This window comes from Drosophila simulans, chromosome 2R, assembly GCF_016746395.2.
Source record: "Drosophila simulans strain w501 chromosome 2R, Prin_Dsim_3.1, whole genome shotgun sequence".
NCBI lineage: Eukaryota > Metazoa > Arthropoda > Insecta > Diptera > Drosophilidae > Drosophila > Drosophila simulans.
The window spans coordinates 4835247-4862038 of NC_052521.2; the positions used below are offsets into that span (position 1 = coordinate 4835247).

The 26792-nt window shown below is 44.5% G+C and overlaps 3 protein-coding genes across 13 annotated transcripts; all 3 read right to left on the reverse strand.

Annotated features, from left to right (window-relative positions):
* Positions 1–22: 22 nt before the first annotated feature.
* LOC6733377 (aldehyde dehydrogenase, dimeric NADP-preferring) lies at positions 23–10950 on the reverse strand. 9 transcript variants are annotated; one of them, XM_016167344.3, is made up of 14 exons: positions 10769–10950; positions 8512–8631; positions 8414–8449; positions 6800–6921; positions 6372–6430; positions 3811–3991; positions 3521–3742; positions 3060–3223; positions 2767–2997; positions 2512–2709; positions 1562–1677; positions 842–977; positions 625–784; positions 220–468 (listed from the first exon to the last, which is right to left on the reverse strand). In XM_016167344.3, the coding sequence occupies exons 2-14, from the start codon at positions 8564–8566 to the stop codon at positions 448–450; spliced, it is 1701 nt and encodes a 566-aa protein (XP_016026297.1). In that variant the 5' UTR covers positions 8567–8631; positions 10769–10950; the 3' UTR covers positions 220–447. The 9 variants fall into 9 exon arrangements, with proteins under 9 accessions (XP_044778675.1, XP_016026287.1, XP_016026297.1 ...); XM_044922740.1 differs by lacking the exons at positions 220–468; positions 10769–10950 and adding an exon at positions 23–196 and having other exon boundaries at positions 634–784; positions 8512–8621; XM_016167334.3 differs by lacking the exons at positions 220–468; positions 1562–1677; positions 10769–10950 and adding exons at positions 23–196; positions 2263–2378 and having other exon boundaries at positions 634–784; positions 8512–8621.
* Positions 10951–14727: 3777 nt separating this feature from the next.
* LOC6739288 (protein wech) lies at positions 14728–23178 on the reverse strand. 3 transcript variants are annotated; one of them, XM_039291476.2, is made up of 6 exons: positions 23023–23178; positions 22537–22774; positions 19085–19367; positions 17065–19018; positions 16850–17002; positions 14728–16770 (listed from the first exon to the last, which is right to left on the reverse strand). In XM_039291476.2, the coding sequence occupies exons 3-6, from the start codon at positions 19303–19305 to the stop codon at positions 16600–16602; spliced, it is 2499 nt and encodes an 832-aa protein (XP_039147410.1). In that variant the 5' UTR covers positions 19306–19367; positions 22537–22774; positions 23023–23178; the 3' UTR covers positions 14728–16599. The 3 variants fall into 3 exon arrangements, with proteins under 3 accessions (XP_039147410.1, XP_016026301.1, XP_016026302.1); XM_016172155.3 differs by having other exon boundaries at positions 22849–23141; XM_016172156.3 differs by lacking the exons at positions 22537–22774; positions 23023–23178 and adding an exon at positions 21674–21981.
* Positions 23179–24019: 841 nt separating this feature from the next.
* On the reverse strand, positions 24020–26668 carry LOC6733379. The gene is made up of 2 exons (XM_002080400.4): positions 25133–26668; positions 24020–25067 (listed from the first exon to the last, which is right to left on the reverse strand). Exons 1-2 carry the CDS (start codon positions 25374–25376, stop codon positions 24235–24237), a joined length of 1077 nt encoding a protein of 358 aa, XP_002080436.1. The 5' UTR covers positions 25377–26668; the 3' UTR covers positions 24020–24234.
* Between the last annotated feature and the right edge of the window lie 124 nt (positions 26669–26792).

Here is a 26792-nt window from a genome sequence, read left to right on the forward strand (position 1 = left end):
ATTCAAATTCAAAAATCAGTAGTTCATTTTTGACTGTTTATTTGTCGTACATTACATTACAGCATTCACATTTGTATTAAATAGCAACTAAATAACAATAACTATATGTATAACGAAGTATCCAAAGCTTCACATCACCCACCGATATGCGTATAAAAAGAAAAAAGTTCTCGGCCCCTTAATCAGTTGAGCTTTTCTGAAAGTACAAAATTGCAGGCGTTTGTCGGCGATTTCAAAATATATAATTTCAGATTGCAGTGTAAAATGCAACACCATTGCAACACCAGATGGCCCAGTAGTTTATATTATGTGAGTTGTCTGAATGTGCAATGAAGTTAGTAGTGCCTACGCCTAAACATTTATTGCAAACAATTCCAATATTAAGTGGTTGGTTGGTTGGGAATCCTCTGGCGCAGGCTCACCCAGCTCCGGCTCGCATCATAGTTTCTACTTCGACAACAGCTTGCCCTGCAATTGTGGACAAGCGGCGGGTAATGTGTATTTGAGGAGTGAAGATGGTGTCGTGTATTGAGTGTATTGCGTGTGTTTCCCAGTGACGTGGATGCATGGAAGAAATTCTCGTTTTAATGGCGCCACGGAGCGACTGCAGCCGGCTTGCTATACCTTCCTTACCTGTAGGTAGTAGTTGGCCAGCACCGTCAATCCGACTCCCAGTCCGATGGCCAGCACGTGGCTCAGATGCAGGTTGGGCAGCGGACGGCGCTTGCGCAGCAGGAACGAGAGCAGCGATCCCTTGCGGTCCGAGTAGGGTGGGTACCGAGCTCTGCGAGGGAATAGAGCCATGAATCACTCGAATTCATTGAGTAACTCGATTACTTACGATGCCAACTTCTCGCCGAACGCGGACAAGTCCTTGCCCAGGCAAGATTTCTTGTGCGTGAAGGTCTCGAAGCCGTACTTTCCGTGATAGCTGCCCATGCCGCTCATGCCGACGCCTCCGAAGGGCAGCACATCAACTGCGAAACGGGGGAATATTAAGTGAGACTACCCAACCACCAGGAATATATTGTTATTTGCAAGTGGTTAGTAGTTGGCAACACAACCCTCGGGTTTTGCAAATAACAAGCATTCTCGTTTGATTAAAAAAGCCACATTAAAGTCGAAATAAGTAACTTATGTTTAGCCACACCCAGGATTATTTTCTACAGCTATCACCAGCAATATTATAACCATCTTTAATTTACTTTTGGCAATACTCAATCAAGCGCTTAAGTGCTAAACAAAATTTCTAAAAGCCAATTTTATACGTGTTTGTATGTACATGTGTTCCAACAGAACGTAAAATTTAAATTTAAAACAATGTGCATAGTACGTGATCGCTCGAAAGCTTTGCTTTTACGTATATTCAGCTGTGTTTATCCGGACTCTCGATGTGGTCAAGTGCCTAGAATTCCCGGAATTTGCATTCGAGTGCGCAAGGAAGCCGGCTACTTGAGATTCGTGTACATTGGGTGTAACTTTGAATTCGGGTGCACTACACAAGACTCATTGCGATGTGTGACTAAATCTAGGTATGTACAAATACATTATAGCGAAATACCTCCACAGTGCATTATGGTTTCGTTGCTGCAGAATCCGCCGCTGGTGGTGTTCCGCCTGAACTCCTTAACTAGCTTATTCGAGTTGGAGAACACGTAAATTACAAGCGGCTTTTCTCTAATTACAGGGAGCGGGGAGAACGGATATTTAGATTAAGTACGTAGCTCTAGCTGAAGCTGAAGCTCAAGTTCCTCGGACATCGTTGAGGGCTTCGAAAGAACAAAGGTAACACGGGAAAGACAAACATGCGAGCAGTATTTGCAGATCTGTGCCACTCAATTTCGAACTTCTGAGATACAGCTTTAACCAATAGATAGCAATAGCAAACAGATCTGCAAACAGCAATGACATATATACAGATGAATGGGCAATGAATAGTGTAAGGGGGTGTAGCTACTTTAATCCACGCGACCGCCGATCTTAGTTCATCTACTACACGGAGCTGTACAAGAATAATTAGAATCACCGTCACCAAACAAGGCTCTATAAATTACAGGTGTGCGGAGCACTTAGCAAGCTGTCAGAAACAGGTTCAACCGGGGGAATTGCAGATCGGGAGATCGGGAGAAACCATAACCGTAGAGGAGTAGAGAAGCAAGCAACGGACTGCACGCCGAGTGGCCGCACTTATTATCATAATCCACATCCATTAGCATCTCGATTGGAGCGACTTTAGGGTTGACTGAGGTGGGACTCTCTTACCGGCATAGTGCATTATCGTGTCGTTCACGCACAGTCCGCCCGACTGGGTGCCGTTTATGAACAGATTCTGAACCTCTGTTTCCGATGTGAAAATGTACAGGACAAGTGGACTCTCTCTAAGATAAAAACATTGCGAATCGGACATTGGTTGTTGTTGTAGCTTGGTTTCGTGTGTAAATGGTGAGTAAATGGTAAGGGAGCAACGACAAGGGACATCTTGGTCTTTGATTGGGCCACGGACTGGCATACCTGGCATTGATGAACTTAATGGCATCGTAGGCACTCTCCACATTGAAGATGGGCAAGATGGGGCCGAAGATCTCCTCCTCCATGATGGGATCGCTCTCCTTCACGTCCACCAAGATGGTGGGTTCGATGAAACGCTCGCTGGCATCGTAGTTACCTCCGACGGCCACGCGGCCGGACTTCATCAGGCCAAGAAGGCGCCTAGGATAGAAAACATTTAAACCATCATATCACTTTTGAATGCTTTGCTTAACCCACTGGAAGTTGTTGGCGTTGATCACACGGCTTAGATCCGGACTGCTCTGGATATTCTCGCCGTACCACTCCTTTAGCACGTCCTTGGCCTCCGCGATGAACTTCTCCTGCACCTCCTTGGAGCAGAGGATGTAGTCCGGAGCGATGCAGGTCTGTCCGCAGTTAATCAGCTTGCCCCACAGGATGCGCTTCACCGCAGTGCGCAGCTCCACCGATTTGTCAATGTAGCAGGGGCTGAAAGTAACACATCCGACCGTTTAGTTAGCTCCGATTAAGGGGGACCAAAGCGAGCTCACCTTTTGCCACCCAGCTCCAAGGTGGTGGGGGTCAAGTACTTGTTGGCCGCGGCGTGGATAATCTTGCCTACGCGCGTGGAGCCCGTGTAGAAGATGTAGTCGAAACGCTGGTTGAGCAGCTCCGCGGTTTCGCTGGGTCCACCGCAGACAACTGGATAGCAATCCTGGAGGAGGGAAAATCATTTAGTGGTCGAGGGAAACTTGAACTGTGCGAACTTTATACATCTTGTGAACATTGTGATCTATTAAAGTCAATTTAAAAACCCCCTGACCCAAAATATTTCCAGTCCGTGCGTTTCGGTCACAGCTGAGCATTCAACAAATTCTTAACTAAATGCGAATTTTATAGAATTCCATGGAAACAGGTTAATGTGAGACCCCAACTTTATGTCGAAACGATGCGGTGCTTGGAGATCAGCAGCTGATTTCATCAGATGATTCAGAGCAGAGGCAAGACTCACATTATCCAAATATTTTGGAATGACATCGGCAATGAACTTGGCGCAGTTGGCGGCAATCTCGCTGGGCTTGATCACCACACAGTTTCCGGCGGCGATGGCGGAAGCCACGGGCACGAGCAGCAGCTGCAGCGGGTAGTTCCAGGCGCCGATCACCAGGACGACTCCGAAGGGGTCATTGTAGATCTGGACGTCGTCCATCAGGTTCACAAACGACTTGGAGGGCTAGCAGGGCGGAAAGGCAGAAAGTGAAGCAATAAAGAAGATGAAGATGTATAGAGAAGATGGCTCACCTTCTCCGACTGCACCCACTCGTCGAGGTGGAATAGGATGTGCTTGATGTCGTTCTTCATGAACTCGGTCTCCACGATGAGGCTCTCCTGCTTGGGACGCCGCAGATCCGCCTCCAAGGCGCTAATGATCTCGTTCTCGTGCTCCTCATAGCAACGCAGCAGATTCTCCAGCTGCTTGCGTCTGAAAAAGAGCGGAAAACGAAATCCGAAAATGAGCAATAATTAATGGACAAATGCTGCTGATGATGATGATGATGATGATGGGACAAGTTCCGCGGTAGGAGCGCGAAACAAAGACCAAAACAAAATCAATACTAATCACAATGCACGAGAGGCGCTTGGGGAAGGTCAATGCTAGCTATACGGCCGGTTATGTGATTCCACGATTGTTCCACGATTCTGATGCTCCAACTGCCATGACTCAACTAAAACACCAGCTTTGAGCTCCTAGGGATTAGAACCATGCAAACCGGCTTGACAGCCCGCTGCGGTGCTCCACTTTGACCCAAACCAATGATTAACCAAGCCACTGGAGGAGGAGCAGTGGGCGGAGGCGCGAGCCAGTCAAGGTGATCCGCAGCAGCAGGTGAACAGCCCCCCGGGGTGCACTTGCAATTCAATTGAATTATTTTATTTGCTCATGACAAACATAAAGCCATAAGCGGACAGCCGATCGCCGATCGCCGTGAATATAAATAAAGCAATTAGCCGCGCGGCGACCAATATAGTGTCTCGTTTTCCAACTACAGGGCAGCTTGCCTATGACCTAAGTCCGCCAAAGTTACAAACAATCCATAACCGACCATGCAGATGAACCTTTCGAACCCCTGGCTACGCTCATTTAGCGCACTTTTATGTTTTTTGCATACGATTGACCTCAGGGATCTTTGCATGTAAAAGTGCTTTCATTAAGCGCAATGCCTGATTTATTGAGCAGAGTCATTGGACTTTTAATATCAAGTAAGTGTGTACTTCACATTCACGTTCTAAAGTTATTACGCTGCTTAAACGTTTAAAGTAATGGCTTATGGAAATTGTGTGTTGAGAATTGCCGTTTCTAATGGATCGTCTCTTTCAATAAGTATCTATAAGCTTGAAATGATGGCTTTAATTGAGTCAATACATCGAACTTGGTCAATCAAAGTCCAACAGTTGTACATTCATCATACTCGAAACCACATTTTCGGTGGTTCTTGTTCGGCAAATGTATTTGAATAGCTAGCTGATTATATTAGTGGAGTAGAGGGCGCTGGAGGCGCAGACAGCGATAGAACGTGTTCGCTTGTCCGGATCTATTTGAAAGATCATGGAACCAAACGGCCAGCGGCCAGCAGCCTTGGGCTGAGATTCTTCCGCACTTCCGTTTCACACTTCGCACTCAAAATACCGAGATATCGGCGGGTATGGGTATATCGCCTGTTTTCGTCGATCTCTGCTCCGTCTCGATTTCCCTCGGCCTCTTTGTCCATTAACATATCCATAAACGTATGTGAGGTATGAGTATGGGTACGAGTGTGCTGTTCGCGATCATGCCCATTGGCGGATGAGCGCTGGTCGGTCGGTCGGGACGTGGAAATGGCAATTATTCCGGTTACATGCCACAATTCCGTCCGCCGCCGTCTAATTGCATTCAAAGTACAACCACTTGGCGGAGTCAAAGTTCCGCCGCGGGCTCATTAATGCATATCGGAACGGAATACAACTAGACTTTAGCATCTCTGCTCCACTATCTGCGGTTCTTATCACACAAGTACTACGGCAGCGTGAAAAGCTCGAGGGCGTGTGGCTCAAAGGTCAAAGCTTGCATTGCGTGTGAAAGTCGGTGGGATCGGATTGAGATCTCCGCCTTTCGTTGGCCCCAATGCAACAATAGCCATGAAAAGTTATTATGCCCCCGAGCCGAGATCGTACGTATGTACGTAGTTAGTTCGCTGACTGCCCTGCCGCAATGGCTTTGTAATGGGCCTCCAGTCATAAAAGCAACAAGAGCTACGGTGGCCAGCGGATTGGGAAATCACTTCGCATAAAAGCTCGGTGTGGGCACTTTATGCCTGAAATCTTAATTTTGATTAACATCCTAACTCCTAGGCGCATGGAAAAAAATGTATATTAAAATGTAAAAATATTGCCCATTATGAGACTAAAAATGATAAAAATATATGTACCTTCCAAGTGGATATTAAATTCAAATGATACGATTAAAAAAAAGTCATCTGAAGCCAAACAAGAGATAAATGTCAAATTATACAAAACTCCGCATCGAGTTAAATAAATTTAACAAATTTGAATTACAAATCAATGAAATTCAAAATAAAAGCGGAATAGAATGAAGTTGTGAAGATTTCAAATAACTTCCACGGCGTTTTTTATTCCAGTACCGCTTGCTGGAAGTTAACCCACTTCCACTTTCCAGATCCTCCCAACCAATGTAACACGCGAAATATATGACACAATCTCCACTCAAGCGGCAGTTTCAACGCAATATGTTGGCCAAGACGAGGAGCCTTTGCGAAAATCAACTGACAGCAACCGAATAAGTGCCGAAATAAAAGTAAACTCACCGAAAGCTGACGTTCCTGGTCTTTCCACTGGAAAAGGCGAGGCGAGCGCGTTGCAACGTCTGGTCGTTGTTGTTGTTGTTTTCGTTGGCCATCCCAATTGGAGTTTCCAGTCCGACCAACGTTGTTGTAGATGTTGTAGTTGTTGTCATGGTTGTTCGTAGGAGGCAGTTGGGATTTCACATACGCAATCGCAATAGCAACATGCAACACGCATACAGACGGGAGGATAACGACGAAGCGGCGAAAAATTCAAATAAAAATCAAATCAAAATCAAACTAAAATAAGGCGCTTAATGTTCGTTACGTGCACGGAGTTCGTCTGTGTGTGTTTCGTTCATACATTTAACAACATATGTGTCAGTTAAAGTTAATAATCGTTACACATCTCTTTCTCTCGCTCGCAATAAATTGCCTAATTGGACACTCACATCGTCGAAATTGGCCATTCTGTCGGACTCGGATTCGGATTGGAGCTGCTCGGGTTGTTGTTGTTGCCTTTCCGGTTGTGATGTGAAGATCCCAATTGGACTTTCGGTTTCTGGTTCTGGTTCTGCGTTTCAGGAGAAAGGGAAAGGGGGCGTGAGCGGGAGCGGGTGGCACGGCAAATGTAAACAACACTGACACTCTTTCACTTTCGTTCGTTGCGCATCTACCGTTGTTTCGCTCGTCCGTCTTCTGTTTGTTGTTAAAATTATATGTACTTTTCGGTACCGTCAGCAGGCAGAAAAAAGATTTAGACGCATGCAGTTCACGCGCTTCGCCAACCGTTCACCGCGACAACAAAACTTGTATATTTCAAGATTTTGGATCGGATCTGGATGCGAAACTTGCTGCCAGTGTGACCGCGCTGGGGTTCGAATTTGAGGCTAAAAAGTGCCAAAGGGCGCTTAATATAAGACGAGCTACAGTCGTAAATTTCGAAAATATTAAAGTTTAAAGTGGTTCTGTAAAGATTTTAGGTAGTTACATCTACAGTCTACTGGCATAGAAATGTAAGTTTTCATTTTATTATCATAACAATATAACTGTCAAGTTAATCTTGGTTCGTGTCGCTGCTAATCCAGTGTTTGCTAATGTCGTTCGGTCTGTAACTTTCCATTGCGGGAAATTTAAACTATGCAAGCACGTAACAGTTTTTCAAACACTTATTCAATTTAGCACAACTGCAAAAGAGTAATTCTCGTTTCGAACGAAAGCAACTGGTTGTTCACTTAATGTCGCAACTTAATTGCACCATAAATTAGCATATCCAGTCTTTGCCCAGAAAACAGCTGGCTTACCCAAAAACACTTTCTGAATTCGCTGTTTTAATCTCTCCGAGAACAGAACACACCTTTTCAACGCAAATGCCGGTCGACACTGAGTGGATTGTTACTCCACGAACCGAACATATACTCGAACTAGGGGCGCTGGCATTCATTATCAGACCTGAATGCATGTGTATTTCGTTCAGAATGTACATGGTGTATATACCAACTGATACGGACACTGGATTTCGGCTGGGGAAAGTCAAGCGTGTCGCTCCGATAACGAATCAGTATGTTTTGGACTCGGCTAACACAAGTTCAGAGCATTCTGAGCGCTATTCCAGCCTAATCTGCTACTATCAATGGGGCTACTATTAGTTGGACATAGTACACTCCCGACTTTAAACCGAACGCATTTGTTTATATATCGCACTTCTATATTTTCCGATAATAGTGCTTAGTAACGGTGACTCCGATTAAACAAATGACTTATAACAATGAGTGCGATTAAACAATATATGACGGAGTCACCATGAGTGGAACTAAATGTTTGATGTTTGAAGGATTTTAAGTTATTTTTAGCTAAATAATGATGCTACTTGCATGTCCTATAAAAGTTTTTACACTTTTTTAGATTATTGGATTTTGCAATAATGCATATCATTTAAAATCTCTTAATTTTTTATTCAATTTTAAGCTGTACTGGTAAAACTAGATTTCACCTTGTGAGTACTGCTTCTATTTTTATACACATTGTACGCAAAGCTTTTGTGTCATACGAACTTTTTGACTCACCAATATTAATGACAGTAGTTATCGGCCGATCTCCTCCTGATTTAACGGAAACTCTATAAAATCGGGCATTTCGATAAGTAAGACGTTCATTGGCTTACCATTTTTTGGAGCTCCATTGGCCTCCGGTTGAGGTTTAATCGCGTTGTCAAACATTATCGTACTGTTTTTTGTTTGTTTATAAATTCGCTGTTGGGGACACCTCTTAAGTGGTACAAAGGCTGTAGGGATTCCCAGGAAAAGAATGTGGTAAATGTGGTTAACTACTAACTATTAAGTGGCAAATATCCGAACTAGAAGTTTGGCTTTGCAAACTTAAGTAAGCAAACCAAATGAAAATCAATGTCAATTTGTCAAGTTGTCCTCGTGGGAAAATCAATTAAATAACCAGCTGGCGAAATCCTTCACAAATTCCACATTGACTTAAACAAGCTTTTTGGCCCGCCAATTGGTTTAGGTGAACTAAAGATTGAAATATTGTCTAAACAATATTATATAGTATCATATTAGGTTTTAATGTTTACTTGTTTCCCTATTGTTTATGGCACAACTATGCACTTCTAATGAATAATAGTTTGCAACAATACTTGTAAAAATATGGATTTCTATAAGTCGAATTTGTAATCAAATTTCCAAGTTTGTAGGTATTAAATTTTAAAGAAATTCTGGGAAAATGCAATAGCAAGCAAGTTGGATACTGCGTATTTATCAGTAGAATCCCCCCGCTAAGTGATGGATATCTGATAGTCGTGACAGTTTATTTTTTAATTTGAAAGTGCAGGTGTGTTTGATCCCTTTTCATAAATATTTGTACATTTTGACTTGGGGATAAGCGTGCTTAAATGTTTATTAACATTTTGCAAAAGATCAAACAAATCGTATACAATTCAAGTTTGCGATTTGAAGTCTTTAAAAGCTGAGACAACAATATATCAATCAAAAAACACGATAGTAAGTACTAGTGATTAAGCTAAAGTCCAGCTTGCACCCAAATGCACCAGCACTCCATAATCAGTAATCAGTTTCAAGTTCAACCATGCAAATATGGCTGTTGGCCAACACACTCGATGATTCAATGCGAATTGAATTGATTAGCACTGGGGATCACGTTTCTGTATGACAACATATCCACATGGCGTTTATCATGTAACCGGCTACGTCTGCGTCTGGCTTTGGGTTTTCGGCTCCAGTTTCACTTTCATTCCAGCATCTGGGCCGGCTAATTGTCAACGCAGTTGGCTAATAATCGCGAGTGTAGATTAAATAACCACTATCCGGTACTTCGGTTTGAATCCAAGCAAATCTGCGCGCGATAACGCCCGAAAGCCAACTGATTTGAGCGGCGGAGCAGTGCCAAGTGGCCACTGGCCGTTGACCACCGCCGCGGGTATCTGGAGGCGGAAAGCCGGACCGATGCACTCGACCACACTTCGGCTGGGGCGGCTTACAGCGAATCGGGTCGCTTAATTACACATGGACACTATGTGCTGGTCTAATTTGTATGCGTAGCCCGCCACTCGAAAAAAAAGAAGCTAGCAAACGAGTCGCTGTATTCAAAAGCGTATTGAACACGCACTCGGATTCGGAATCGGATTCGAATGCGGATTGAGTTGGACTCTCGGATTCACCTGACGCCGCCGCACTCGAAACACGTCTAAGCCCGGCTAAGCGCTCCAAGTTGGCCCGTACCCCAGTCGTCGGCGCTTTTCCAGTTTCAGTTTTCTTCGCGGTCTTGATTACACACACCGCTTCTCGAATCTCGAATCTCAAATCTCGAATTTTGATTTGAATTTCTTAATGGGGGTCTTCGGCACTAATCACAGGTCGCAGATGCACACGCATTCCCGGCCCAAAGTCACCAGATAATGGTGATGGATGCCAGCCACCTCTCTGCTAATCCCAGTGGCGATACAGTCCGGCTTCTGTGCACCGAACACGCCTTCTAAAACAGTTGTCACATTGCAAAAGAGTGGCTAACTAATTGGAAAAACTGGAACCACCAACTGCCAATTTACAAAACTGGGCGCCTGCGAAAATCTGTTTTTCCTCAAATTAAGTCCACATTTTTGATAGTTGCTCATGGCAACTTATTGGGTTTGTCAACTGGACTCGTTTTTTAATCGTGAAGTAAGTAAAATTGTAACAAATCTGTGCTATTGCAGACCAAAGTTTAGTATAAAAGATATAACTATAACTATAACTATAACTATAACAATGAAGGTACTTTTAACTAAAGATTTGCCCTCAGACCTGCCAGCCAGTTGTACTTAGGCAGTGCAGCCTGTACCCTCTGCCCTAGCCAATTAGGAATAGGGCGAGCCAGGCTAAAGATCGTCCCGTAAACAATAAGCTATTTACCTTTCAGGTGTTTGTTATTTCGAGCAGCTGTTTTGCGGCAGAAGCCAGCAAGTGAGGTGTCGGCTAATAAATAACCGGTTATTGAAAAGTATTCACTTGCATCGAATCACAGCGGACAGCTTCGCACCCTGACCATGAAATCCGGACAAAACGCTCCTCAGTGCCAGACGGCGTCTGCTGGAGATCGAGAGCTGAGATCCATTAAACAGATCGCGTTTAGTCCAGTAAACCTGCCAATTGGATTCTAATGCCGTAATTACCTGTTCTCGCCACTGAAATTAGCTGGTCACCACCAGTTGGCGTTGGACTTTGGCTCACTTTGCCCAACTTTACGGCCAGCAAACAACAATTGTAAAAGTGATTTCGAATGGTGCTCTTTGCACACAAAGCTGCCGCAATTGTAGTCACGCAATTGATGCGATTCCAAATAGTATTCCACCTTTTCAGTTGCCTCGCCAAGTCGCATTATGCCCAGCGTACTTAGCGATTCCTTTTGTCATTCTAATGGTCGCTCGGCGCTTTTTCGACAATACCCACAACCCATTTGCGTCGCACGTATTTGGGCTCCATGGAGATGGAAGTGTGGCCTTGACCCAGGTTCCGGGTCTACGTGACGGCATCACCCATTAAACGAGACAGTTAAAGATGCTGGCATTTGAGATGTAAATATCTATGGTTTATACCTTCTCTTTGGATCAAAAAGTAACTAAGAATTGCTCATTCTATGAACCAATTCGAAGGCATCATAATGTTTCAATTACGTTTGGAAACCATAATTAACTTTAGGACTATAATAACAACATATCTGGGTTGAATCAATTTCAATTTGATTGTGATTACATATCAAGGTATTCAATCAATGCATTCTACTATCCATTAAATGATCGTATCTACGAGCAATCCACATCTTGGCTCAGTATTTCGAGCTCCAACCGAGAGATAAGATACTTTACTTACTTAAGATTGGATTCAAAACCCAGAAATATAGTAATTGTTCCGATTTAATTTCAATGTGATTACATATCAAGGTATGTAATCAATCCAATCTACATATTCCCATGAATGCATTATATATTTGAAGTATCGTATCTATAAGCAATCCACATCTTGGCTCAGTTTTTAGAGCTCCAACCGAAAGATACAGTACTTTACTTACTTTAGATTGAATTCAAAACCCAGAAATAGATTGATTGTTCCGATTCAATTTCAACTTGAACGTGATTACATAGCAAGGTATATTCAATCAATCCATTCTTAGCACTCAAATGGAAGCATTCCCCAATTGAACGATTATGCATCCGTCAGATACAGTAGCCTATCTTTAGGCTTGCGCTGTGGAACTCAAGTGCTCAAGTGAGATAGAAATAAAACTCAGAGCAGTGTCCACAATTATTAGTGTATAATTTATTATTAAATATGTTATAAAATTTGTTTATCGTATAAAATATACTCTTACTCTTGTCTCGTCAAGTCCACACCTATGTACGCTTGTATATATATATATATATATTCGGGTATATAAATATGTATGTGTATGCATGTATATAGAAAAGTGCCAGACCACGCAGCACCAGTTGGTGGCACCCGTGGTCCGCGCTTGTTTCCCACCTCCTCCTCGCCTTCCACTACTAGACAATTACAATTTTAAACTGCAACTCGTTATTGAATCCGTCGCTTGATTTGGTAGATCTCTTAGACTTCGATTTAATAGCTGCTTACTGGTGGGTGTACCTAGTACCCGCACGCCCCTACATATGAATATGTATATGTATGTACGCTGATGCTGAATGCTGAATGCTGAATACTGCTGAATTCCGCTGAATGCAGAATGCAGAATGCAGAATGCTGAGTGGGTGAAAATGCTCGAGATGCTTTTTTGGGTGTGCCAAACGCGATCTCGCCTATCTATCGAGAGCAAATCAAACTTGAAGATTTAGATTAGCGGGCTAGGAGGGATTTTGGTAATTTGTAATTTGGTAATCGTTCGCCCTAGATATATATGTAGATGTATAGTTTTGCGGGCTAGTCTAGGCTAGTCTATGTTAAGTAACTATGTATGTATGTATGCATGCGACTATGCTTATAAGTGTGGTTAGTATGCTGGCTATTTCGCTGAGTCCAGTCCTCCGCTCGAATATGAATATGAATATGAATATGAATATATGAGTACATGCTGTACTTGCTATGCGAAACCAGTAGCTGGCCTACCAATAATTCAACTGCTCCGTCTATGGCTGTAACTTAAGCTGTGTGTGTCCGTGTGTCCTCTGATCTGGCTTATAATTTAAATTTGTACTCGTTTTGTACTCAATTGCTCCATAATTATTACATATGTTAGTACGTGTATTTATGTATTTATGTATGTATGTATGCTTATGCGTTGCGTATGCGTATGTTTATGTTCATAATTTCCAAATGAGAAATGCTTTCAAATTTAGTTACAATCGTGGGTGTTGTTCTCTTAGAAACTTAATGGCTAAATGATCGCGTCAAAATATATATGTATGTTGTATGTATGCATAGTACGTAATTTTAAAGATCTTTTTAGTAGGTAGTGAAATCGTTTCTCTGCGCTGGCCGAGAATTGCTTTTTTGTTAAAAGTATTACTCAAAATTGTATTTTGATAAGAGTTCATTCCGTTTGCTTTTGCATCGTCGATCGATTTGTTGTTATGTTTGTTATAAAACGTGGCTTAGTAAATAGTTACATATGTGGGTCTTGCAATGCTCGCTCCTTACTATATCTTTGAAAAATCTTTGAAATCATCTCTGGATGATTTTAGTCATTTAGTCAGGCTGGCGGCTCGCCGACTCGCTTTATCTTAGTATCTAAGTAATACGAAAAAAATGTGAATACCTGATTTAAGTTTTGGATTCGTTTAGTGTTCTTTTTATTACATTAGTAGCTACGTGTATATGAGCATTTTGTTTGCTTTAGAATTAATCGTAGGTGTATTTGGGCAACGTGTTTTTGGAATATTCGGTTTATTTGAAAAAATACCTGCTTGCATTTAATTAAGTATTTTTGGTATGTATCTTGTAAAAGTTATTTAACTATCTGTCGCTTGAATGTGTGTATTTGAGTGTAGTGGTTATGTTGTAAGTTATTGGTTTCTCCTTTTGATTCTTAGCCTTTGGCAAATTGTTCAGTATCCTCATGACTTGTAGTAATTGGTTGTGTCTAACATACTCATTATCCTATCGATATATACGTTACGTTTAAATGCTTTTTATTTTGAATTATGGCATTCGGTATTCGCTTAAATCTCACTAATTGTCTCCTCCCTATTTCCTTTCGCTTGTAGTTAATGTTTTTTGTTTCTTTATCTCACGTTTTTTTGTTTTGTTTTGTTTTGTTTTATTTTTTACACAATTTCTAAACTGTGGCTTTTAGAAAACGGCGCTCATTTGTAATGATATAAGTATTAGTTCTTTAGTATTGGTTTAGTAAATCTCACACAAATATAAAATATGGCATTCTCTCAGATGTCGCTAGGCCCGATACGATGCGATATATATGATATATATATGTACATGCGATTTTTGGGATGCTCTGCGTGCGTGCGCTTTGTGTGCGAGTGTTTTGTGTTTTGTGTTTTGAATGATTCGATCTGGATCACAAGAAATGAACGGCGCTTCAAGGTGTACGATTGGATAAAATGAGGTTACGAGTATATTATGGCGATCGTGTGGGTACCCGGGGATCTCTGCCCCGGGCGTTGGCTAAACTAAGGTGTAAAATAATTACGATATCTACTCTATATATGTAGCTCTAATAAGTGGGTTCTGCCCCCCTGCCCCCTTCTGCCTTCTCCTGGTGTATATTACGTGTATATAAATATTGTATATGTTTTTTGTTGCCACTCCGCTCTCGTAGAGCCGTCGGCATTTTTGCATCTTTTTTAAGGTTAGTTTAGTGATTTAGATTTAAGATTTTCGATTTAAGTTTTTAGATTTTAGGGTTTTGTTTGTTTTGCGCATTTAATGCAATCTTGCTTTATTCGTGGAAGGAGTGTTAGCTATGTATGTATCATCTCTCTCCGTCGATCCGTTGAAGTCGGGTTTGAACACAAGGACAAAGAATAGAACGTCTCAAAACAGTAAGAACATAACGTAAACTACATAAGTAACTAAGTTGGCTAATACATTTCACAATCCACGCCTGGTCTTTAGCCCACAATCCAATCCTAGTCGGCGGCTCTACGCGTCTGTGTGTATACATTTGCTATTAAAAATCGCTCAGATAATTCAGCTAATTCATGCGTTGTCCATGACTTCATTAAGTTTCATCGTATTGTTTTTATCTTTTGTTTTATTTGTTTCTTTTGCGAGGAACATGTCACCTAAATGTGTATTCAATACGCCCTTATATTGCTCTGGATTTTCCATACGTTTTCACTATGCCACGCCCGCTAAGTCTACTAAATGCTAATGAACACATTGAGTCAAAAATTATAACTTCTTCGTTATTTTGTTTCAGGTCTGTTTCGTTAACTTCCCCAAATCTCCCACTAATTTTAGCTAACCCCTCCCTCCTCCTCCTCCTCCTCCTCCTCCTTTCAACCTGCCGTGTATCTGTATCCTGTGGCTAAATCCTTTCACAATAATTACAAAGTAACGACAAACGAAAAACAAAGCCCTGTGATGCATGATCGGTATGAGTGAGTGGATTGATGGATGGATGGGTAAATGTCGATGAATGTCAGTTAAACTCGGTTTCAGCTATGCCCATGATGATTCGTGACTGGATGATCTGGATGATCGGATCTATATGATATCTGTATCGCTCTAAATGTGCGAAAGTATGTATGTTAAGCTATGTTAAGTTACTTTACGTTATCAATGTCATTGCAATTTGAGTGTGTTGCTCTTTCACTTATTTTGGCCTCACCATATATGGTTCTTTAGTTGGCTCCGAAATTGCGGTTTAGTTAATCAGTCTTTGTATAAAGTTCAACGAAAAGTCAGCGGGTTCCATCAATATTTTCTTGCTTTTTGTTTTTTGTTTGTTTCTTTGTTTTGTTTCGCTTTGCTTCCCTTCGCAAAGTTCGTGTTCTCAAATGCTCAGTCTCAATTATAAGGAAATTATAAAAATACATATGTATGTCCCAAAAAAAAGTAATTTTAAAATAAACGAGAAACAGAACTGAACAAACGAATTATAAATATAATACAAACATTAATACCATTCCACAGTGTTTCTGCAAATCATGTTTAGTAACTCTTGTCGAATGTAGTTTCCTCATTCCGCTAAGCAAACCCGTAAAAAAACACAATCGCCACCTGACCTGGTTCGTACCTCCTTCTATCAGCTAGCAAACTGCCTTTCAGTCTAACTAACAGGTAATAATATTTTCATCTAGTAAATGGTTGAGTTCCCTCTTTGCGTTATCTTTTACTAGGTTCGGTAACTCTACTGAATGCTCACGGACCCTACGTCTATATATATCTCCTAAGTCCTACTCAACCGCCTGCCTTTCGCTTTAGTTTTTGTTTTCGTTTTCGTTTTTGTTTTAGTTATAGTTCTAGTTGGTTGGGCTTGTATATTCGCTAGATATATGCATATGCGTATAGATATAGATATCCATAGATACATATGTGTAATTCGTATTGTATTGTAAATTACCAAATCGTAACCATAACTCTTAAGCAATATCGAGGTAATCGTTGTAGCACTTAAGCTAAAAATTTTCGCTAACTTTCATGATTTCAGATTTTTCCTTTTTAAATCGGTTTCGGCACCTGCTCATAATCGTCCTGTTATTCGGAACTCTACGCTAACGTTTAGCTCTTGTAAATGGTCTAAAAAAGATCGGCACTCGTGGCCTTATTTAGAATACGTGCACAAACCGCTTGTAAGGGTTTGACCCTTCCTTGGAGTCTGGCGACAGTTCAATGAGGAACACAATGCGGCCGTCTGGCATTATGGCCACATCGCAAGTGCGATCTTTCTCGTCCAGCGTGGGCGGCATCAAGGGATTGATGGAGGGTCGCACCTCGATCTAAATTGGGGAATACAATTCCATGTTAGTGATGATTCAATACCCTGTTGGTTGATCCTAAACTGAAAAGTGTACTTACATCCCACATAAAGTCCAGGTTCTGATTGAAGACCAGGATGCGTTGATTCTTGGAATCGGCCACTATAATGCGGCCCTCGTCGTCACAGCACAGGCCGGAGGGTCGATTAAACTCATGGAAGCCCGAGCCCTCATGTCCCTTCACGGAAAGAATCTGCAACAAGTTCAAAAGCACATGAGCACCAACGGAACCAAGCTATTTAAAATCATACATACATCGTTGATGTCCGGATCAATCAGGTAGAGGCAGTGGTTGTCAAAGTCAGACACTATGATGTTGCCCGTGGGCGTGTAGCAAACGCCTCGTGGCGAGGCGATTCCTTTGGTTTGCCCATGGTTGTCGAACACTATCTGGCGGATGAAGCGACCCTCTGAGTCGAACTGCTGGATGCGATGATTGCGCGAGTCGGTGACCACAATTTGGCGGCGCGAGTTCACGGCCACATCCCACGGATATTGGAACTGACCGTATTCCTTGCCGTAGCTGCCGAACTTGAGCAGGAAGACGCCGCTGGCGGTGAAGATTTGCACACGGTGATTGTCTTTGTCCACTACAATAATGCGATTATCAACGTCCACACAGATTCCAGCAGGCAGGTCGAACTCTCCATTGCCCACACCTTTGCGGCCAAACTTGAACTTTAGGGAGCCATCGGGATTGAAGACCTGGACGCGATTGTTGCGGCGATCCGATACGAGCACGTGGCCCATTTTATCCACGCAGAGACCCCATGGCCGGCTCACCTGTCCATCCTCGTGGCCCTCGGTGGCGAAGGATAGCGAGAGGGCATTCGAGTTACGCACCTTGACCAGATCCATGCATCCCGGAATGGCCTGCGTGGTTCGCGGCGCACTGAAGTGTAATCCCGGCGAGCTGCGCAGTCCATTGAGTTCCCAATCAAGCGCAGCGCTGGACATGCCACTGGACATCCCACAGGCACTTCCTCCGCGCGGTTGCATGATGGGCGATGGAATCCGGAAGCTATTGTCTCGCAACAGGGGACGTCGAACACTTGAGGAGGCAACACTCAGCGGATTGTTGGGCATGTTCATGCCGAAGGCCAAGTCCATGCCGTTTGACACGCCAACGCCTCCGACTACTCCAGCAACGCCTCCCACAACTCCCACGGAGGCCGCGGCCACGGCATTTACACTGGAGACACTCGGTACAATTCCGTTGCTGCTAGAGACGATGGGCAAGTTCTTGTCGTCCACCAGGATAACGCCACCCTGGTTGCGGATGTCCTGTAGCAGGCTGTAATCTGGTGGTGCGAAGGCAAAGACTTCCTGTTTTGGCTGCAGGTCCTTATATATGCCCGCAAACTGCTCCATCTGTCGCTGGCCATTGGTCAACTTCATGGCAATTTCGATCTGGTCCATGTTGCATGCGTTGTCCGCCACCTTGCTTAGCATATCGGAGGTTTCGGAGAGTCCGGCGAGAGCAGACTTTAAGCCTGCCATCTGATCGTGCAGGATGGCCAGACGACGCTGGCGGAGCTTTTCCACAAAGTCCAAGAGGAAACGCTCGCGGTCCTCGATGGCAATGATAAACTGACGGAATGCCTTGCGTATATTATCGCTCAGCTCGCTGCAATTGCGCTCGATAAGCCGGATGAAGGCCAGCGCTTTGTCAATGCTGCTCTTAATGCAGCGCGTGCCCACCTGGCTGCTCTCAATGGCGCCGTCCAGCTTCTCCTTCGAGCCCACCATAAAGCTTTGGATGGACGCGTAGCTGTGCTCCTTGTGCTCGTGCAGTGTGCAGCACTGACACACCAATTTCCGGCAGTAGTCACATACGTAGCGCAACATCTCATTGTGAATGTCGCAGATAAAGTTGCCGCTGGGCGGAGTCTGTGCATTTACCGAGCTGCCACCCGTGGGCGAGGCTCCAATGGGCGTGGGCAAGGACACGATCGAGTGGTTGGAGGACAGCGGACTGTTGCGGTGCTCCCTCAGGCAGTCGTTGCACATGAACTCGTTGCACTCCAGGCAGCGTATTGAAGCACTCACCTCGCACCAACCGCAGCTGATGCTCGAGTTGTTTGATGACTCTGGCGACATCTTCGGATTGCTGCGGGCACCGCTGCCAATGGGTCCAATGCTGAAGTCGCCATGCGTGTCCAGGCCACCCAGGAAGTTATTGATAAAGAAGTCTGCCCGTGGTGGTGAGCTAGAATAGTTGAAGTGTGATTTAATTCAAGCTTCTCGCGTTTTTAATTGTGTAATTCTATCTTACCTCTGGCCCACGTTCGGCAGTAGTCCCACGTTGAGGTCCCAGGCGGGAAAGCTCTCCAGGATGCCCGCCAGCAGTCGCTCGGAGGAGTTGCTGGCATTGCTGCTCACACTGCCGCCTCCACTTCCGTTGGCCGTTGAGGAGTTGGCCACACCGTTGGCGCTCGGCGCATTGCTGCTGGCCATTTGTTGCGGAACCGAATTGTTTGACAAAAGTTCCATCATAAGAGTGGTGAGATCACGTTTCTATAGCACAAGGCGGCAGTCAATGGAGTGGCGCTTTTCCGCTACACAAATAGTAAGATTTGCGAATTATTTTAGAGACGTTTGACGAAAACTCGAAAAACTCGTAGATAATATTTTGTAATAATTTTTTTTTCTAAACTGCGTTTGGAACGCGCGGGACGTCGTCAGTTGTCGAAGGGTAGCACCTAACTAAATTGGCCAAGGAAAAGGTGCTTCATTAAGTAGTCCTAGGCAGGCAGTTGCAGCTGCATCTAGGCATCATCTTAGGTAGCGGGAAAATTCCCCGACCGCTTGCCTGCCTTCTTATGACCAATCCACAAGGCCGGATCCCCGACCCCTGATCCTTTAAGTAGGCCCGTCCCGAATCCGGGAAAAGCAATGCAACCCGAGAAAGGCAGCTGTGCGCCGCGAGCGGCAGCAGGTCAGATTTGTGTGTATCTTTTGTATCTGTAAGATACTTGGTTGCATTCATGCCATTGTCAAGTTCTTTGGAATGCCGGAATTTCGGAATTAGCCACGCATTTCCTAATTTACGAGCTAAAATGGCGAGTTTTCGCGCGCAATTCGGCGAACTGGCTGTACTCCGTATATACTTTTTGTAACCCAGATACTAGAGTCGGGAAATTACTCCCCAAAAACACGGGAAAACAAACTGGACTGGGATTAGAAACCACCCTCACGGGGCCCCACCTCAGCGCTCAACCTTATCACGTAGTTACAATATTTTCCTGCTTTTCCACCCACCACCTCGCTTCGCCGGCACTGCGCAAGCGACTTTTCCGGCGGGGAGAATGGGGTGGAAAACCCAAAGCGACAACGTCATAAAACAACAGACGGAACTGGTTTCCATCTCCAAGACGAGGAGCGTAGACCCAATAAAACGACCGACTTTCATCCCTCCACCGGGTCAGGATTACGGAGCTGTTTCTTCCACACTCTGCGGAAAACTTGACGACAGGAACGTGTATTTCGTTCATTCTGATTTTGGGTGATTTGAGTTAATTTATAGTATGACTTGAGGGGTAGCAAATCCAGTTTACGAATGGGGTTAAGGTGGAAAAGGGTTATTGAATGTCTGCGGGCTGAGGTTAGGCCTCCCGTTGCTCTCGCCAAGGAAAAATATTAAAGTCAAGCTATTGATGATTTTTTCGATCTGTGGTGAAAACTAGTAAGCCGGGCGGGCGATCCAGTTCTTATATTAAGATGCACTGTGAACCAGAATATCTTTTTATAAAAAGTTGGTGTAAAGGATCAGACACCTTTAGATAGATTTGCATATTGATAAACAAGAACTCAGCGGACTTTTTTGATTTAATCAATTTTAGGAAAAATTTTAAAGCAAACTATTTTTTTTCTACAACCCAATTTGGGATTTTAAGCCAGTAAAATGTATATACTTAATGCGCAAATATGTTGATATTATTAATAACCATTTTAAGGACAAGATTTTACGTTCCATGAGTTAAAGGAACTTTGAATGTATTACCATTTCGACAAGGAGATCTTACAAGACGTCAAGATGCTGGGGATGTTTTAATGTTACAACATTCAATATGCATCTATGAATTAGCATTCTATAAAAAGAAAATGCCCTCTTTGAAGGGGTTTAAAGGGAAATCAAAACAACGTGAATTTCCATACCATCGACAGTCCAAGAAATGGGGTTGTGGAATATGGTTGCGATTGGATTGCGAAGAGTCCTGATGAAATCAATACACAAACTCAGCTTTGGTACCCTTTTTTCGGCTAAACAATGCAACGCCCTAGGAAAGGAATGCACTTCTAGGATATTTTCGAACCGTGTAGACAGCGGCAACAAAAACAAGGATAAGAAGAACAAGAGCAGGAAAAGGACTCCGTGCGGAAAGAGGAGGGGGAGGAGGCATCAGCGAAACTACCCTTGTCACCCTTGAACGTTTTCCATTGAAACGGGTCTGTCTCCGAGTCGCAGGACGTGGAAAAAACACGACCAAGAAGTTAAAGTCCTTTCAAAAACACACAGACACACACACACACACGGTTACAGCGGTACATTTGTGTTCGTGCAGCGAGGATACGACGCAAAAACATCGGGGGATGAGGACGAGGGTTGTATTTACACAAGTTTCTCTACATGTCCGTATGTAGGTGGTTTCTGCGCCGCAAATCGTCCGTATATTTGTGTATGTATATTTTCCAAAAACGGAAAAGCGTCGAGAGGAATCTTTTGGGAAATCTTGGGAGTCGTGAAAATCAATATTTGCATTTGGCAGCAATTGGACTAAGGTCTATTTATCAAATTCTGTTGATAGTGGCACGCTCGTGCCTCCTCTTTCGCTCTCTACGTGCATCTCCTTCGCGTACACACCTTTTTTAGCAGCCGCATGCAAGACGCTTGGCTTTTGTTGTTGTTGGGTCGCGCGTTCAGTACCGATTTTCGCTAATTGATTCGATTTTTGATTTGATGCGGTGCGGATTCCGTTTTGAATTGGCTTGGCTTTGCCTTTTCAGCGGATTTTCGCGAGGCGAAATTCGTTTTCCAGAGAGTTCTTATGCGTAATCCGTTCGCTCCGACAATCGTGTATTCCTTATTCCGACTGAAGAAGATACATCCGAAACCGAAACTGAAAACACAACATAACACTCGAGTCGCTCGCTCTCCCTCTGTCTCTCTCTGTTGCTTTTGCCGCTCATCAACATCATCATCGCCTATGTAGCCTAAACAAAATATAAAAAATAAACCCAAATGTATCTCACAGTTTGTTTTTTGATTTTGATGTGCGCGCGCGCTCCAAAAAGTCGCTCTCTCTTTCGTTTCGCCCGCTCTCTTCTTTTCCTATTTCTTCCGCTCTCTGTTTCTCCTTCGCAGGGCGCACGGACACAGGCACACTCATGCACGGGAGGCTCACATGCACATTTTATCTTCTATTTATTTTCACTTATGCCGCAAAGAACTGCATTTAATACAGAGGGTCGATGCAGAAGTTTGGTCAGATGTACTGTTACTAACCTCAAACAATCGAATCGCTTGATGGGCCATAACGGCTAATAGGATAATGGCGTCCGCTTCGGTCCAGGGTATCAGGGGCGTATGGATTCTAAACAAGATTTCCTTTTATGCGGATTACGCAGCTAACATTTCCCCCGACAAACTTAGTTAATAACTCTGATTTGATTTACTCACATATATTATGCTAACTTAATTCGTGCACCATGGCTTCTTCAACTCACTTGTCAAATTCATTCACTCTACGCAGTCTTAGGGTATCCCATAGTCGTCACTCCACTTCAATTCGATTTAATCGTCAGTTCTTATTCGTTTATTATGCGAGTGTTTGATCGATGTAAAAAGCTGGCAAACTCTTTGAAAATCGCTTATCGTCGCTGTGCTTACAGATTGTTTACATTTTCCAAGCGTTTTCGGGCGAATCTCATTTACCCTTGGTTCCACCCTCGTGCACTTTTCCTTCTGCAAGCGAACGAGAAATCGAAAAAGCCATGAACAATTATTCCTATTGTGCGTCTGCTTCTTCTTCCAATTACTTTGGCGGCGTGTTTTAGCTGCACTCTGCGGTGGCGCCCAGCTTTTTGTTTGGCCCAATCGAACGGCTCCAATTCTGACCCACTTATTGCGGCGGGGACTAGGACTCGAATTCGGCTCAAAATCTTCACTCCAACCTTCACGCACGCATTTAACCATCAAACTGCAAAACTCACGTTCATGCGCTCGCCGCTGCCGTTGCCTCTTCCTCTTCTTCTCTGCCCGGCTCTCTCGTTACGACGCTGCCCTTCTGCTGCTGCTGGTTTGTGTTGTTTTTGTCATTCGCGCCCCTGTTTGTTCAGGGTATCGCGGGCATAGCCGAACTGACGTTTCGTTTTTGATGCTCACAATGGCTGGTCACACTGATTGTTATATGGTAACTGTTATATTTTAATTTTTGTAAACATTAGTATGAATGAAATAAAGGTAATATGAGATCCTCCGTCTTGGTCATGAACGTTATTGTGATTACACATCGGAGGGGATTCATACTACTGAAATTATATAGAATTTGGTTTTCAAAAATTTAAGGTTAAATAAACACTTGGTTAATGAGTTTCGAAAAGAACATTTTAGTTTCAATGCAAGAATAATTAGAAATTTTTATAAATTCAGCGACTAAATTTCAGACTCTATATTTAGAAGATGAGCTTGCTGAGTTCTAGAAAGTTAACCTCCATCCAATTGGACCCTATTAAGCAAATCCCAGAACTGTTAAGCCCGCAACTATTCAACGAAAGCCCTTGAATCATTGAACAATTTTAAAAACATGGGGAGATGTTTTCAGCCGAAAAACACCACACACCAATAGGGAATTATCAAGTTGCCTACGCTCGACCAAGTTTCGACCATCCGGAGAGCATTGAGATTGGTGAGCGGAGAGAGCGAGCGAGAGCGCGGAACATTAGCATTAACGGCGCATGTGGCGCGAAAATGCGGATGGAATCACCTTGTGGTTGTTGTTGTTGCCGCGTGCACCACCCTTAAAGAACTTGTTTTGCACTGACAGAAATTTTGAGCCGCCCGTGGCTGGAAAAATGCAATTGCAACAGCCGTGGCCGTGGATAATTGGGAACTCGAACTGCGGGCGGGGTGCGCAGGTAAAAGGCGCAGGTGCACCGGAACACAGATACAGGTAAAAGTGAGCGGTTATCCTGAGGAAGAAACAAGTAATCATGCTGGCGTGATCGTCTATTTGAAGTGTAAATATGTATTGTAATGCAATATGGTATGTATTGAAGTGTTGGTATGAAGGAAAGCAGGCCGGAATACTGATTACATGCTACGTATGTAGGCAGATTCACAGAGTTAGTCAGTCGCGTTCTTATAATACTGTAAGCTAGGCTTATAAAGTACATCTCCCCACATTCCCCCGGACATGCGCGTCCTCAGCCGAACTCCAGTTCCTCGATGAGCACGTTCTGCAATTTCTGGCGCACGCGCAGACGCCGACGGCTGTCCAATCTTTGCAGGAAGGGCATCAGACTGAGCAGGAACATCCGATCCGCCTCGTCCTGGAGATCTCCACCCGAGGGATCCGTATTCGTGGCCGCATCCGTGCTGATATACTTGAATGGCATATCGGCGGAGGGTGACTGTGAGTTGGAGAACACCTTGGCCTCCTGCTCGCTCTTCAGGATGCATCCGCCGTGGCTAGTGTTATTCGCCTTGGTCTTGGCCACCGCCTGCTCCATTTCGTCGTCGTCATCGAGCACTTCTATGGTGAATACACCAGAACTGGAAGCATCGGCACGATTTGCGCGTTCCTCTTCCAAGTTCTCCGAGGCGGCATCTTCGTCGAAGTCATCGTCATCCTCCTCGTCCTCCTCCCTTTGACTCGGCTCCGACTTAAATCTCTTATTCTCCGGCGGCTGGCAGTCGCGATCCTCGAAGAACGAACTGATGTCCGAGAAGCTGGGCTGGTGTAGCTCCGAGTCATAGCTGTGGCTGAGCTCGCATATGGGCTCCGTAGCCACAATGGGCATTGAGTCATACTTGTCCGGCCCCAGCACATTATTGTTCTCCGTCCAGTGTCCGGGTGGGTGCTTCTTGCTGCTGCTCCTCGTCTGACGCATGATATTCTCGTGAACGGCGGGCTCCATGAACCGCATGTCGTTGTAGAAGCGCCACGACGAGGGCGTCTCATTGGACAGGTTATTGCGGATGTACACCTTGCGAAAGTTGTCCCTCAGGTGGCCCCACTTAATGCGGCAGATGTCGGCTGTGAAAGGGGGACAGTCATTTTAGCGGGGAGCGCAGAGGAGAAATAGTCAGCCATACACTCACCTGGCAAATTCACATCCTGACCCACCTCGAACCAAACGGGCGTGATGTCGCTGCGCTTCTGGCCATTGGCATTGTTGCGCAGCCACAACATCGGACGTCGTGAGACGGCGGCAATCAGGCGCTTCACCGTTTCGATGGGCAGCTTGGCGGTGTTGGTGAAGGCGAAGGAGGCGGTGGCAGAGGCGGCGGCAGAGGCAGAGCCAACGGAGGCCGCCGACGATGACGCATTGTAGGCCATCTCCATGTCCAGATCCGAGTGGCCAATTTCCGATAGCTAGTTAGCCAGATCCAGTTCCGATTCCAACTCCGAGTTTCCCGGCAAGCGACTCGCGCAGCTCAAGCGTTCAGGCAGCACTGAAAATACGAAAAATACGGGCACCACGAAGTGTACGGCGCAGCCAGCAACAACCAGTTTACGTGCCTTTTGGCGGTGCCGAGAGAGAATTGTGGAAAGAGCGGACGGAGCTGGTTGCGACGGCACAGGCAAAGGCAAGGCGGAGCAGCGGGATCGGGAAGAAGGAGAGAGGCTTGAGCAACAGGCTTTGCCACGAACAGAAGACCCAAGAAGAGGAAGAAGAAGCAGAAGAAGAAGAAGCAGGCGCAGGCGAGGCGGCAGAACAACAACTGAGCTGCCTGGCAATATTATCCGGATGTTAAGCTTCCGCTGCGCTGGCCGCAACTCTGTGTGTCGTATTTGCGCTTTTTACGGTTGTTAACTTCGCCGTTGTGGGCCCACCGTAACGAATCCAATATGCTCTGCACCGAAAAACGTATATTGCAATAGAATTCCAGCCGTACAGCGACTTGAGCGGACATGTCGCGCTTTAGCGGTAAAAGTCTTTCCAGTAAGCTCTATGCCGCTCCCTCTCGTTACGCGAAAGGAGATCCTTTTCCAGGTGACCCGGCCGCTTTGACTGGAAATTCATAGTGTAGCGTATAGAGAGCGGTGTAGTGTACTTTGTTTATTTTTATCAAAACTGGATTTTACTACGGTCGGCTGGCTGGGCCGCTTGGAAATGGAGCTGGAGGGAACGTACAAAATTCACGCCACGCCAGTGGAGCCACCGCCACAGCGTACATACATTTCTACATATAGACGAGGGTGTGTGGGAACAAAAGCTCCAGCTGGAACGATCGTGAGCCTGGAACCGAAGACTGTATCCGTTGTCTGTATATGTATGTGTACACACGTACATATGTTTGCTTGTACGTATATGCTTGCACGTTTCGGATTGAGTCTCCTCTTCTTGGGACTGCGAAAATGCAAGTGAAGCAGACACGACAAGTGGCGACCGGGGTTATTTATCAGATCTTCTGTAGCTTTGCGGTTGGGTTTCAGCCTGACATTTGATCCTCGCCGCAATTTATACTCGTCTTTCTACCCACACTGCGAAAAACACACACACACATTCGTATGCACAATGTACGTGGACAGACAGGCGGCCAATAAATGGGAATCCAACACCGTAATTGGCCATTTTCAAGAACGTCTTGCAAAGAAAACTGGGGAAAAAATACAGACATGCCTAAGTATCTATGTATACGAGATATGTATGTATGCATATTTATACGGACCGGTTCTTTGTTTCCGATCCGGTTAACTTTTAAGGAATACGGAGTACGATTCATCTTTCGCTAAGATGGTGATTTGAAATCCTTA